This window comes from Oncorhynchus nerka, linkage group LG20 (genome assembly GCF_034236695.1).
Source record: "Oncorhynchus nerka isolate Pitt River linkage group LG20, Oner_Uvic_2.0, whole genome shotgun sequence".
Lineage (NCBI taxonomy): Eukaryota > Metazoa > Chordata > Actinopteri > Salmoniformes > Salmonidae > Oncorhynchus > Oncorhynchus nerka.
Window position 1 is genome coordinate 21976693 of NC_088415.1, and position 15560 is coordinate 21992252.

General features: G+C 41.0%; 1 protein-coding gene across 3 annotated transcripts; it reads right to left on the minus strand.

Moving 5' to 3' along the window:
- Positions 1-1054: 1054 nt before the first annotated feature.
- On the minus strand, positions 1055-14978 carry LOC115102054 (periphilin-1-like). 3 transcript variants are annotated; one of them, XM_029621587.2, is made up of 7 exons: positions 14489-14977; positions 13973-14056; positions 13629-13726; positions 13258-13481; positions 10965-11023; positions 7689-7820; positions 1055-1715 (listed from the first exon to the last, which is right to left on the minus strand). In XM_029621587.2, exons 1-7 carry the CDS (start codon positions 14522-14524, stop codon positions 1506-1508), a joined length of 843 nt encoding a protein of 280 aa, XP_029477447.1. In that variant the 5' UTR covers positions 14525-14977; the 3' UTR covers positions 1055-1505. The 3 variants fall into 3 exon arrangements, with proteins under 3 accessions (XP_029477447.1, XP_029477448.1, XP_029477449.1); XM_029621588.2 differs by lacking the exon at positions 13973-14056 and having other exon boundaries at positions 14489-14978; XM_029621589.2 differs by lacking the exon at positions 14489-14977 and having other exon boundaries at positions 13929-14017.
- Between the last annotated feature and the right edge of the window lie 582 nt (positions 14979-15560).

A 15560-nucleotide genomic window follows, 5' to 3' on the forward strand; every position in this document is an offset into this window, starting at 1 on the left:
CCTTACAAAAAAAGTAGGGACGTGGATCAGAAAACCAGTCGGTATCTGGTGTGACCACCATTTGCCTCATGCAAGGCGATACATATCGGGGTGAACAGGCGGAGGCTCGGTTGGTTGTTGTCCTTGATGATCTTTTTGGTCTTCCTGTGACATCGGGTGCTGTAGGTGTCCTGGAGGGAAGGTAGTTTGCCCCCGGTGATGCATTGGGCAGACCGCACCACCCTCTGGAGAGCCCTGCGGTTGAGGGCGGTGCAGTTGCCGTACCAGACAGTTGCCGTACCAGATGGTGATACAGCCCAACAGGATGATCTCAATTGTGCATCTGTAAAAGTTTGTGAGGGTTTTAGGTGACAAGCCAAATTTCTTCAGCCTCCTTAGACCCACTTCACCGTCTAGTACGGCAAATGCACTGCCCGCAAGCTTAAGGCTCTCCAGAGGGTGGTGCGGTCTGCCCAATGCATAACCGAGTCACACTGCTTGCACTCCAGGACATCTACAGCACCCGATGTCATAGGAAGGCCAAAAGGATCATCAAGGACATCAATCACCCCAGCCACGGCCTGTTCACCCCGATATGTATCGCGTTGTAAATATAAATAAAAAGCCTTGAATGAGTAGGTGTCCAAACTTTTGACCGGTACTGCATATATGCACACATATTTTTATACTCCGGACTCCGACATTGTTCGTCCTAATATTTCTATATTTCTTAATTCCATTTTTTTCTTTCAGATTTGTGTATTGTTGTGAATTGTTAGATATCACTGCACTGCTGGAGCTAGGAACACACACAAAATAACATCTGCAAAATATGTGTATGCGACCAATATTTGATTTCAGGGTGATTTGTAGATCAGGGTGATATGTGCATTAGGGTGTTTTGTAGGTCAGGGGGATTTGTGTATTAGGGTGTTTTGTAGATCAATGTGATTTGTGTATACGGGTGATTTGTTTACAAGCGTGATTTGTAGATCAGGGAGATTTGTAGATCAGGGAGTGTAGGGAGCAGCAGCATGAGACATTACAAGACTGAATCAAACACAGAGAGACCTAATTTTCAAGAACAGATTTTTATGCTCCGAGAATATCCAAAGGTTGTGTAAATAGAAACTGTATTGAAAGAAATCCCCCTTGTATATCAACATACTATATAAAAAATATTATAGCTCATGTATTAATCATGTCATAAATACATTTTCAATAAAAAGACAACATTTCAATATAATACAGGGCTTGGAATTCATGAACTACACTTTGGTAGGAAGCACAAGTGCAATAGCTGTATCTTACATCATCACGAGCAATATTGAAAGTTGACAAACATAAATTATTGAGTTTCAGCAGCAGACACAGAGCTTCCAGAAGGCTGAGCACCAGGAGTGACTTTGGCCTGACTGATCAAGGACAGACCAGCTCACAAGTTCACATACCCAATATCACATAACCAATCAGCATGAAAACACCACAATCGGTGTTTTGGTAGAGAAGCCAGCCACTTACACAGGTTAAGACAAAGGTGCATGTGTGCGTATCACTGTGGATGGTTCCCTGGTGTCATACTCCTCAATGAACTCTTGCATGGCCTCTACACAGCGCAGGCCAATCTCCCTGAGGTTCTCCTGTAGAGACAACTGGATGGGCCGCTCCAGGGAGGGGTCTTTTGCTATCAGCATCTTCACCACCACACCAAACGTGTCACAGTCCTGACGGTACACCTGTATAGCACACAGACAGTCAGCTTTTTCACCATCACATTTAAACTGTGCATCACAGTCCTAAAACACAAACCTGTACACACATCTTCTAAACCACATTAAGCTGTGTCACAATCCTAATTGTACACCAGCACGACAAACACAAACATATTTTCATTGCACATGAGAGTTTTCTTTGCATTGTGGCTCCTGCTCCAGTGAGGAGCATAGCACAGATTGGTCTAAAGACACCTCAGCTCACTCTAATACCAGAGGAATGCTGCAGATATGAGCCTTCAGACACAGGAGGAGCAAGGCAAACTATATCTATCTATCTAGAGAGAGACAGAGAGAGAGAGACAGAGAGAGAGAGACAGAGAGAGAGACAGAGAGACAGAGAGACAGAGAGAGACAGAGAGAGAAGCTGGGCTGAAGAGAAAGGAAAATCACAAGAGATAGAGGATGGAGAGAGAGCGGGTGTGAAGAGAGGATGAAAGAGAGGATGGAAAGACAGGGATTGAGAGAGTTCTAGGAGAGATGCTTGGGGCGAGACGTCTCGTCATGTGTATGCCATTACCACTGAGTGGATTAGCAGTCCAGGGCAGCAGCACACACATACAGACAGCTGTTCACACGACAGTACACACCATAAAAGGGCACTGTGTGGATCTTTGAAGGATGGGTGTATCAGCTACCTGTTTTGAGACTACTCTCTCACACCAGTAACCATGGAGATGTGAAGAGCGAGAGATACCTTCTCATCAGTCGAGTGGATGGAGACAACACAACACACCTCCCACTGGCAACGCTTCATGTGATGTTCTGTCACATTGACTGTGACGTATCTATTAAAGCACGTGTATCAAAAGCTATTCAAAGAAAACAGCACCGTGCGCATGTGATGACTCATTATGATTTATGATTAAAAAACCTGGACAAACAACCTGACAATAACAGAAGTTCCATCTGCGAGTGATTGCAGGTAAACTACCCAGGGATGTACAAGCAGATTATAACCTCACCATGTATTGGCTCTAATCATGAATGATAACCTATTCAACTGATTCAGCTGCTACAATGAAGAAAAAATTATAATAAATTAGAGGTGTCTCTGGCGCAATGTTACTCAAATAGTTTTGGCACTGCAGTTATCAAATCTCCCTTTCCACAACCCCCCGCTCTCTTTCTTTCTCTCCATCTCTCTCCTTTCCCTCCCTCTCTATTTCCCCTCACTCTCATAATCCTACCTCCTCATCTCATCTCTGTTCTTTCTTTCTTTCTCTCTCTCTCTCAAATTCAAATTGCTTTATTGGCATGAAATACAATTTGTAGCTATTGCCAAAGCGGTATAGTGGTACAGCATTTCAGTAAATACAGTACAATGCAATGAAGATAGTGAAATACAGTTAATTTCAGTAGTAATAATAGTACATATATAATCATGTATACATGTACAACACTACTGCTGTTGTATTGTGTAATCTTCAGTCATAAATGTAATTAAATAAAAATATGATTATAAAAATAAACAACGGCTAATAAATAAACAAACATGAATGATGGTTACACTATGTATTACTTGTAAGTTATATACAATGTAAATACTTCAGGGAATGGATTGTTGTGGGATGTCCCTCAGGCCATGGCAATCATATAGGGCAGTAATATTTGTGGTTTCACCCTCACCCAGAATAATTCACAGCTTTATGTCATTAGTAAATGCAGAGAAGTTAGGATTTGATTGAGAATTTTCTTGAAAAAATATTCTTATTTTGGAGTATTTCTTACAGAAGAGGAAAAAGTTTTTCTGTCTCTACCTCCCCTGTTGTACAGTGACCACATAGACACCCCACTTTGGGTAGCCATGTTTTTTGTGTCTCCCCTTCTCTATAGCCAATTGGTGGTATTTGGTCAGGATCTGTCTCTGTTTTGTATTTCTGACAGAATAGAGACATTCTGCCAATTTCTATTCTCTTTTGAGGGCCAAATAGTGATTTTGTTTTTTCTGTTTGTTACATTTTTCCAATTTGTCAAATAGTTTTAATTTCTGTAACAATTTGATAGATTTCCCTGTGTGTTTGGATAATAGGGTTGTTTAGTGTTTTTTAATAGCTGACACAGGGGTCTCTGTTCAGGGTTCCGCTCTTGGATTTTCAGTGCTTTGAATTATAAGGATGTTTTGGGGCTTAATTTCAAACGGTGCAAAAATGTGTCATTTTCTTTATATTTACAATTAAAAAGGTAATCTTCTGAGTTCCACTCTGCGTGCATTATGTGTCATTTTCTTTATATTTACAATTAAAAAGGTAATCTTCTGAGTTCCACTCTGCGTGCATTATTTGTTATTTTTGATAATTCTGCAGAATTCTGTATTAAGATTTTTCTCCCAATGCGTTTAATCGTAATTACAGGTTAGACCCCAAACCTCACATCCATATAGTGCAATTGGTAAAATTACCCTATTCAATATTTATAAAAAAAAAAATATATATACAGTTAAAGTCAGAAGTTTACATACACCTTAGCCAAATACATTTAAACTTAGTTTTTCACAATTCCCACCATTTAATCCTAGTAAAAATGATCTGTCTTAGGATCACTACTTTATTTTAAGAATGTAAAATGTCAGAATAATAGTAGAGAGAATGATTTATTTCAGCTTTTATTTCTTTCATCACATTCCCAGTGGGTCAGAAGTTTACATACACTCAATTAGTATTTGGTAGCATTGCCTTTAAATTGGTTAACTTGAGTCAAACATTTCGGGTAGCCTTCCACAAGCATCCCACAATAAGTTGTGTGAATTTTGGCCCATTCTTCCTGACAGAGCTGGTGTAACTGAGTCAGGTTTGTAGGCCTCCTTGCTCGCACACTCTTTTTGAGTTCTGCCCACACAAATGTTCTATGGGATTGAGGTCAGGGCAATGTGATGTTCACTCCAATACCTTGACTTTGTTGTGCTTAAGCCATTTTACCATAACTTTGGAAGTATGCTTGGGGTCAATGTCCATTTGGAAGACCCATTTGAGACCAAGCTTTAACTTCCTGACTGATGTCTTGAGATGTTGCTTCAATATATCCACATAAATTTCCTATCTCATGATGCCATCTATTTCGTGAAGTGCACCAGTCCCTCCTGCAGCGAAGCACCCTCACAACATGATGCTGCCACCCACGGTTGGGATGGTGTTCTTCGGCTTGCAAGCATCCCCCTTTTTCCTCACAACATAATGATGGTCATTATGGCCAAACAGTCCTATTTCTTTTTTCTTCATCAGACCAGAAGACATTTCTCCAAAAAGTACCATCTTTGTCCCCATGTGCAGTTGAAAAAGGCCTTTCAGGTTATGTCGATATAGGACTCGTTTTACTGTGGATATAGATACTTTTGTACCTGTTTCCTCCAGCATCTTCACAAGGTCCTTTGCTGTTGTTCTGGGATTGATTTGCACTTTCCGCACCAAAGTACGTTCATCTCTAGGAGACAGAACACGTCTCTTTCCTGAGTAGTATGACAGCTGCGTGGTCCCATGGTGTTTATACTCACGCACTATTGTTTGTACAGATGAACGTGGTACCTTCAGGCGTTTGAAAATTGCTCCCAAGGATGAACCAGACTTGTGGAGGTCTACAAAAAAAAAATCTGAGGACTTCGCTGATTTCCTTTGATTTTCCCATGATGTCAAGCAGAGGGGCACTGAGTTTGAAGGTAGGCCTTGAAATACATCCACAGGTACACCTCAAATTGACTCAAATGATGTCAATTAGCCTATCAGAATCTTCTTAAGCCATGATATAATTTTCTGGAATTTTCTAAGCTGTTTCAAGGCACAGTCAACTTAGTGTATGTAAACTTCTGACCCACTGGAATTGTGAAACAGTGAATTATAAGTGAAATAATCTGTCTGTAAACAATGTTGTAAAAAATTACGTGTCATGCACAAAGTAGATGTTCTAACCGACGTGCCAAAACTGTAGTTTGTTAACAAGAAATTTGTGGAGTGGTTGAAAAACAAGTTTTAATGACTCCAACCTAAGTGTATGTAAACCTCCGACTTCAACTGTATCTATTAATATCAAATCTTGGGGTTGTCTTGTTTCCAGACATTTTAAGATGTTTGTTTGTCAAGTATTTGGATGTTCTGTGAAAAAAAGAAGGTCCACATTGATATCTTTGTATTTTTGTTGCATATAGTCTGCTCTCAGGGTGCTCTTTTAAAACCTTTGCTTTAGATTTTTTCCTCCCTGCTTCACTGGCAATACCTTCTGCATATTTGATGCAAGGTTGCTGAGCTGGGTAAATGTGACTGACCGACTCAATTAGGTCTTATGGGGCAACATTTGAAATTGTGTTTTTCAAATTGGATAATGTGAATAATAACAAGGTATATCATACACTGCAGTTGAGTAACAAATGCGAAGTAATTCTGCTTTGAAAGTTGACAAACTTGTAACCCCACTTTTGAGAAAATGGCCCTTGAATGTTTTGGGACACCTACTGGTGAGCTCTTCTTTATCTACACCCATTCAGCATCGTTCACACCCTCTTAAGCCCCAGCCCCACCCATCCCTTTAAGGATTCACGTGAGGCCATGTGCTAAACAATGAGTACGGTAGTGTACAACCAAAGATTTCAAGACTAAAGGCTTTTTTATATTACTTGTATCGACATGTCTGAATACAGTTGTCGCAGCAACATCATGAGCATTCTTTGTCGTCCGACATCAAAATTGTCATTGTGAAAAAGTATAAACACAAAAATGACAGGCTGCATGACATCAGTTACTACCCTGCATGAATCTACAGGTAGCTAAAGCTAATAGCTAGGTTCAATGTTAGCTACCTAGCTAATACTATGCTATAACTAGCAATGCAAATGGCTCTGAGACATGAATAACATTACTACAAAGATCAGACACATAACATTAGCTAGCGAGCCAATTAGAAACGTATAATATCTGAAAATGTAGCTAGCTAGACTCTCTTACATGGATGTTTGCTTCTGTCACTGATGCCATGGTTGCCCTTAGTTTGAAGATGTAATCCAGACAGGTGTTTTATACAACAGCCTTCTGTGTTCTCTCTTTAGTCAGACAGGAAAGCCTAAGTAAAGCCGAAACAAAAGATCTACATACACTGCTTCTCCCGGAGATTCCACTGATTTCATAACTCGGTCTTCCAGAAAGTGGAGAGCCGTAGCAACATTTGCGTGGTTCTCTATGATGTCTTTCAAAAAAAGCCACTTTAGAAAGGATCACCTACACATACTAAGCTCATGTTATAGACAGAAGCGCCCTACATGGCAGACCAATCCGAACTCATCTCTTGGCATATCCAGCCCATCCATTATCCCAGCTAGTGGGAAGGTTGCTGTTTTTATCCATGGCTAAACCAATTAGGCTCGTAATTTACCAATTTTATTTGTATTTACAGATGGCATACACTTTTGTATTTAAGGCACATGAAAGCTCACGTTCCAGAAGGCATTTGTGCCAAAAGATGCATTCAAATGCCTCGTCTGTGGAGTAGTGACACACGACATACATCTAGTTTCCTGAAACGAGTCACAAATGTATCCATCTTAGTTAATTACAGCTGGATACAGTAATGTTTTCACTTTGCTAGTTGTAGCTAGGCATTTCTCAATGTAAACAAAGCCCACCTTTCTTGTTTTCTGTCTGAATTGTTTTCTCATGCTTGTGTAAGTTTAGGTACTTGTTTTGCTGTCTTTTGTCCTGTCCTTTGCTGTTTTTTATTGTAATTTTTGTTAGCTAACATCAGGTAGCTAGTAGCTAGAAACTCTCTTAGCGTGTTAGTATCCAGTTGAGTTATCAGGATGAAAGTTGTTTTCTGATGTACTTTATTGTATTCTTCTGATGTTATATTCTTAGTCCTTCATCTTTCACTCATTTGTTTTTCTCAAATGTACTCTTCCTCCAAATCATTTGAAACATGATATACAATACTAGATATTAAGAGCTCACTGTACTATACCTGTTCTATTTCTTTCCTCTTCTGTTGGATGGTTCTGTTTCGTGCTGCGGCCCTGCTCACGGTGGAGGGGAGCTCTCTATCCCTCTCTCTTTCTCCCTCTCTGCTGTGGGATCGCTCCTTCTTTTGAGCCACCTACAGACACAGGGGAGAGAGAGTTACAAGCAGTTATAAGCAAAGCACTACTTATGAACAGTAAAATTGTTTCAAATCTAAAAATTCTGCAATTGAGGTAATATTTACATGTAGGTAGAGTTAAAGTGACTATGCATAGATAATATTTACAGTTTAAAAGAGGGGGGGGGGTAATGCAAATAGTTTGGGTAGCCATTTTATTAGCAGTTTGGGAGTTTTATGGCTTGGGGGTAGAAGCTGTTGAGAAGCCTTTTGGACCTAGACTTGGAGCTCTGGTACCACTTGCCATATGGTAGCAGAGAGAAAAGTCTATGACTAGGGTGGCGGGAGTCTTTGACAATTTTTAGGGCCTTCCTCTGACACCACCTGGTATAGAAGTCCTGGATGGCAGGAAGGTTGGTCCCAGTGATGTACTGGGTCGTACGCACTATCATCTGTAGTGCCATGCGGTCAGAGGCCGAGCAGTTGCCATACCAAGCAGTCATGCAACCAGTCAGGATGCTCTCGATGGTGCAGCTGTAGAACTTTGAGGATCTGAGGACCCATGCCAAAAAAACAGCCATGTCTCTGACCTCCTCCCTATAGGCTTTCTTATTGTTGTCAGTGATCAGGCCTACCACTGTTGTGTCATCAGCAAACTTAATGATGGTGTTGGAGTCGTGCCTGGCCATATAGTCATGAGTGAACAGGGTGTACAAGAGGGGACTGAGCACACACCCGAGGGGCACCCGTGTCGAGTATCAGCATGGCGGATGTGTTGTCACCTACCCTTACCACCTGGGGGCGGCCCATCAGGAAGTCCATGTTCCCTTTGTATTCCTTAAGACCTTAGCCATTCAGAGGCCACCTGATTGTTGTTGAGTTCATTACGAGCCTCTCTCTCCCCCTCTACTGTATCTTCTCAAGGTTAGCAGGCAGCAAGCCTCCGTTTGAATCATCAGCATGGTAAAACGGAAGGAGACAACCTTGTGCTTCGCTCTGCTCCTTTCTCTCTAAGGCAGACCATCCAACTTTCAATTCCATTCTTTATGCTACACCTGTCGTTCCAATTCCCATCATAGCCAAGAGCGCAGAGGACACACACACATATAAATAATCTTACCGAGCAGACTAGCCAAGATTACTCAAATGTTTGAGGTTTTCTTTTTTTATATCTTTGATTTGAAGGACCTTGAAAGACACTGTGTGTGTGTGTGTAATAAACATTTTGACAGCGAGCATCATGGGAAAAGAGATGCACTCATACTTAAATTCAATATAAGTACATTTGTTGCAGTGCATACCTCCCAGTGTGGTACATGTGACTTCTGAGAAATTGAAGCAGCAGTCAAGCAAGGGGGGGGGGGGGATCATGGATTATATGTAATCAGTTACATATAAGGGACTACTCAGTTTGCTTCCGTTTATTTTCAACTCGAAGAAATTAGCCCAATCAGTCCTCCAGGACAAAATAAATTAAGCTAATTAGTCCTTAGTTTTTGGGATATGTGGTCTGGATATGTGGTCTGTGGAATGTTGTTCCACTCCTCTTCAATGGCTGTAAGAAGTTACTGGATATTGGAACACGCTGTTGTACACGTCGATCTAGACCATCCCAAACATGCTCAATGGATGACATGTCTGGGAGAATGCAGGCCATGGAAGAACAAGGACATTTTCAGCTTCCAGGAATTGTGTATAGATCCTTGTGTCATGGGGCCGTGCATTATCATGCTGAAACGTAAGGTGACGGCGGCGGGTAAATGGTACAGCAATGGGCCTCAGGATCTCATCATGGTATCTCTGTGCATTCAAATTGCCATCAATAAAATACAATTGTGTTTGTTGTCCGTAGCTTATGTCTGACCATACCATAACCCAACCACAACAATAGGGCACTCTGTTCACAACATTGACATCAGCAAACCGCTCACCTGCACGATGCCATACACATGGTCTGCGGTTTTGAGGCTGGTTGGAGGTACTGCCAAATTCTCTAAAACAATGTTGGAGGCAGTGTATGGTAGAGAAATGAACATTCAATTCTCTGGCAAGAGCTCTGGTGGGCATTCCTGCAGTCAGCATGCCAATTGCATGGAATTGTGTTGTGTAACAAAGCTGCACATTTTAGAGTGGCCTTTTATTGTCCCCAGCACAAGGTGCACCTGTGTAATGATCGTGCTGTTCAATCAGCTTCTTGATCTGCCACACCTGATTATCTTGGCAGAGAAGAAATGGGGATGTAAACACATCTCCGCACATAAGCTTTATGTGCACATGAAAGATCCCAGAAATGTTCTATTTCAGCGGATGAAACATGGGACCAACACTTTGCGTTTATATTTTTGATCAGTATACATTTCCAAGTCCTATTCTTGAGGATCAAGGAGTATTTAATTATTTTTTTAATGTGAAGATATAGCCTAATCGTATTATTATCTGTAGTAAAAAGCAATGGGTTAGAAGAACCCTACATAACCAACTCATAAAGTAAAATGCAACATCCATTTATGGCGAACTATGTAAACTATAAGATTGAATTAACCTGCTATTGATGTCGTTCAAATGGTAATTTTGTCTTCAAAATTGTAACGCCCAGGTTAGTGGCTGGCACAGCCACAAAGTCATAAAATCTGATTTTAAACATAGCCTTAACCTTAACTACACTGCTAACACGAATGCCTAACCATAACCTCAAAATTGACTATATTGTAAAAACTTATGAAAACAAAAAGTTAAGGTTAGGCATTAGGGTTAGCACTGTGCTTAAGGTTAGGTTTAAAATCAGATGTTATGACTTTGTGGCTGTGACAGCCACGAACCCGCACCTCTTAAGGGGAACGTAATCAGATAACATTACTGAGTTTTGGTAATCCAAAAGTTACATTGTTGATTACAATTTGACAGGTAACTGTAACGGATTACATTTAGAAAGGAACCTACTCAAACCCTGCTGGCTAAACTTTTTATTTTATTTTTTTATTTATGAAGGAGGCCTACCTACACGTAGTTTTGAAAGAGAGAGGGGATGATTTACAAGTTCAGTCACCTCAATACACTAGCGGAGCATGACAACAAATACAGGATGTGTGCCCTCCCTACTTTAAACAGCACAGACTCCCCAGATCCCAAACGAGGCTGAGGAGTGGTGGAATGTGGACTTACTGTGAACGACACAGGCTGCTTCTCCTCTCTGCTGGCACCTGCAGAAGACCTGAGAGCACCTGCAACATCACACAGACAAATCACATCTTCAAACAACAATACAACACAAGCCCCCACTCAACATAACACACACCTACAACTCAGAACAGATGGGGGATAACTTAGAGCTAAACTACAGCAGCTGACATCTGTGATGAACTCTAATATCCTTGATTGGCCCAGTTGATATCTCAATTAACTCTAATATCTGTGATTGATGCTGGGACTACTCAATCTACCCAGTGTCCTCAGGGCCAAACTAACATCCCATTAGCGCCTCTAGCTGAAGGTATAATTCAGGACTAAGCTTCCCCATCTCCATCTCTCTGGCTGCAATCTGCCATCAGCGGGAGAGTTATTGTTTATAGGCAGCACGCAGGGGCTAAAATTAATGTTTCGTTAAGCATTCTTTCAGCATTGGGTGTGATTTGCGAAGTCTGCCTCGCAACGTTTGACTGCAGTGTGGGTATGTGAGGCGATAGCTTTGTTATGGTTCATTACCTGTATACAGAGCTGGCTGTCTGCCTGGTACCTCACTCCCTCTTTCTCCTTGTTTTCTTTAGCTATATCTCTCTCATTTTCCATCTCTAACACACACACTATAGAAATGAGTCACCATCATAGCAGATCTCTCAGGCACATAGAGCAACCTGTTCCTCACACACTCACCCACACCCACACACCTCCACAGTACTGCAGTCTGCGCAGAGACATAGCAGCTGATTAAAATAGGAGAAAAAGCAAGCACCACCACTACCACAGTTGAGAATAGCGATACAGCTAATTTAAACAAAATGAAGAGATGAAGATGAAATTACGGTTTCTATTGCAGATATGACCTGGGTCGTCTTCAGGCAATGCAAAGTTATTCAAGAAAACACTTTCAAACATGATAGAGAATGAGGCTTAAGCATAAGAACTAATTGATGACTTACAGGCACACCGATTGCGGTCTTACTAAACCACTTTTATTCTTCATGATACTAATGCTAACGTGATGAGGCGAACTTTGATGATCAGAAATATTTACAGTACGGGATACTTTGGGGTTTTGGCAATGAGGAAGTTAGATGTAGTTTCACGAGTCAATGCTAACTCACATTACAGCAATGCTTGGAAGTCTATGTGTATCTACTACCATACTAGCAGATACCCATAGACTTCCAGTCAATGCGCTAACGCTAGTTGGCATTAGCTCAAAAAACTAAAACTTCCTTCATACTGGACAGAGAGATAAAGGTATCCACGAGTTTATCTGGCTCCTGGGAAGTAGATAAAGGGCCTCTTTGCCAAAACCCAAAAGTATTCCTTTAAATATATGCCCAATAGAGTACTGTATTTAATAAATGATATTATAATTTGATGCTCAGCAGCTGTTATCTTATGTATTCTACATAAGAGGTGACATAAATACACTGGTGTTTAATGAATGTTGGAATAATTGGCACTTTTTCAGTAGGATACTATTCTTTGCCATTTCATTGTATACATAATACTGTCATTATAATATCTACCAATGCTGTGTGCAGACAGTATTATGCAACATTGTCAGGTTGTTGCTTGGTGACTATCAACCACCAGGAATACTGATGAGCGAAACACATTCCAAATGTAGCTAATATATTCACTGTCTGAGTTGCCATGAACACTGTTTGCTCATACTGCACTCTAGTGTTCACACGAGTAAAGTGATATAGGTATTTTAGGAATATTTGATTTTTTTTGCCTGTACTAGGGCTGCCCGATAAGGGTAAGATCTGATTTTTAAAAAACCAAATGTTAGATTTTTCGTGCGATATAGATCAAAACACTTGGGTGAACTGTTGGAATCCTAGAAATAGGATGACATATTGAGAAGCTAAGTAGAAAGCAGCATCGTTCTTGTTTTGAACAATCGGTTGACTGCATTTGATCTAAGAGAACAGCACACAAACTTTGAATGATCTAACAGCGAGGAAGACGAACTGCCCTGCTTGATTGACGGGGGCGGTCTTGGTGCGGGAAACAGCCACAAGAGAAAAAAGGGGCCATTACGCGGCTGAGATGCGTTTCAAAATATTTATTGCGATATGAATATTTCACATGTCAATATTGACATTTCGATGTGAATCTGATTAATTGTGAAGCCCTAGCCCCTACTATGAACTCTGCCAAGAGATCTGGTTCATGTTGGCATAGACGGTAATACGCTTACCCTGTAGCCACAGGTTAATTAATTTGGTCAAAACTCCCCTCAACATGAGTGTAAACCTACTGGTGTGTCCTTTAGGTGAGGACTTGGCGGGGGAGTTCCTGTCCATGTTCCTCTGGTCACTGTACTGGCTGTTGGGGCCTGATGGGTCTTGTGGTGGGCCTAGGGGCCCAGGGGGGCCGGACTGGTCTCTCCAGTGAAACCGTGGGCGGGGGGTAAAGGAGTGGTATCTCTGAAACCCAAAACTGAAGCGGGGCTTCCGGAATGAATGATCGTCCCTTATGAATCTGTACAGTAAGGAAAACAGCAGAAAATAAAAAGCGTGAATGAGTGAGTGAGAGTATTGTGAGTCGGTGAATGTGTGGAAATGTTGAAATGACCAAGAACAAACCTTAGGCTACACAAGGTTGCTCTGAAATGTCCTTAAGTCTTACCGTGGTCTGTTGAATCTCCCTCCAAACCTCTGCCTAAACGAACCAGTTATTCTGTGTCTAGGCGGACTTCTCATTCTTCCCAAAGGTCGTTTCTCCTCCTGAAAATGTTACAGAGTAAGTAAGCTAATTAGTGTTCATGATGAGAAATTGTATCCACTGTGAGCTCGCTGTAGCCTGGTACCCAGATCTGTATGCAGCAAATGCCATAGAATGAATATGGCAGAAGAGTTGGCTAAAGCAAACAACTACAAATCTGGGACTGGGACCATGCTGAACCTGGCATTACACAAAATGACTCACATGTAACTTCAGTTAAATTGATTGAGTGATTATATATCTGATACCGCAGTGACATGTTTGATAGGTCCCTCGCGTGGCCTCTTGTCACGTGACTCTTCATTGCATTCTCTGTGTGGCATGGTGGAGCTCTGGAAAGTGAAAGTTGAATCATACTTCAGACTTTAGTGTTTTAGTGGAGGTGTAACTTATGCATTTGTGTCTGGATTGGGACTGCTAGTACAAAGAGAATGTGCAATGTTTGATTGTGCTATGATGTCCAATTATTTAGTAATATGTCTTATAACAATAGTTTTAGCCGAGCCACAACTATGCCTTTTTGTTTCAGTTGTAAACAACACAGTGCATTGGTTGGACACTTCCTTCACAATGAAACAATCAGGAAGTGGATTTGAGTAGGGGATTACATAATTACATGATCATGGTGCACTTCTTTGGTAAAACACTTAGTTGACTAAATAAGCTAGCTGACAGCTTGACGGATGTTTTTCCTTCAATGAGACAAACCAGAGTAGGAATGATCACACAGGTCAGTCGGTCTTAAGAATAGCGGGTATATTTACCTTGCCCTGCGTTGTCTCGTATGGCCGTGTATCCATTTATTTTATTTAGAAGTTCCAGTGAAATTGTTGTTTTAATTCCGTCGTTACCAGCAACACACGTCTGACCAGGTGTGGGCTTGTTGTGTTGCTCTGTCAGGTTCGTTTCATTATCACCACCTAACTTATGTATTTCGTGACAGCGTCATTTAACTTTCGATTCCTATGCGAACAATGCAGAAAGCCGTCCGTCCGGGGCATTCAACTTCTTGTTGTAAAAGTCTATGGAGGAAAACTTTCAAGAGAGACAGCACACAAAGGCCTATGTACAAATGAGCCTGTCCTATCACCAGGTTCCCTTAAAAACTCATTTGAAAAAAACAATAAACAAATTAATGCCCATAAAGGTCTGTCCCAGCCATATTGTGCTATCTGGCGTTGTCACCTGTGACTTGCGTTGCCGTCAAACCTGCCTGCGACTTGTGAGGTTTCCGGTGCTGTGGCGAAAATCTCCCCCTCCCTTCGCGTGAACGCGCACGCACTCAATACTTCATTGCTGAGACTTACTTGCTAGTTGAGATTTCTGATCACGTTAGACTGCATTTCATTTTTTTTTATGTCGGTTTGGTGCAGGGGAGGCACTATTAATGTCTGCAGTTTTCGGTTTGGCTATTTGTGTATTAGTCTATAAATAAATATATTTGCCAAAATTCGTCATCTCTCCCATGTCTTATTCGACTAGTAATTATTCTGAAATGTTTATTGCTTGCCTAAATTTTACTCCCTTCTCTATGTTTAATGTAACACACAGATTAATTATTAATGTTGAAGTTTGTTCTATAGAAAGTATTTGACTTTAGCCACAAAATTAAGGAAATTAGAAGGGGGGTGGGGGATTTCGGCAAGGCCCCCCCTTCTAATTTCTTTAATACCTTAATACTTTCTATAGAACAAACTTCACTTCAGGATAGGCAACCGAAATTAATCATTAATGTATGTGTGTTATATTAAACATAGAGGAGGGAGTAAAATGTAGGCAAGCAATAAACATTTCAGAACAACTACTAGATGAATAGGACATGGGAAAACTGCAGAT

Excerpts from the sequence above, each read along its gene's own strand:
- LOC115102054 (XM_029621587.2), bottom strand. The coding sequence starts at position 14,524 with ATGGATACACGGCCATACGAGACAACGCAGGGCAAG. Across the intron at positions 13,727-13,972 it reads CTATCAAACATGTCACTGCG|GAGGAGAAACGACCTTTGGG; the intron begins GTATCAGATATA and ends TAACATTTTCAG. Across the intron at positions 11,024-13,257 it reads CTCACCTAAAGGACACACCA|GTGCTCTCAGGTCTTCTGCA; the intron begins GTAGGTTTACAC and ends GTGATGTTGCAG.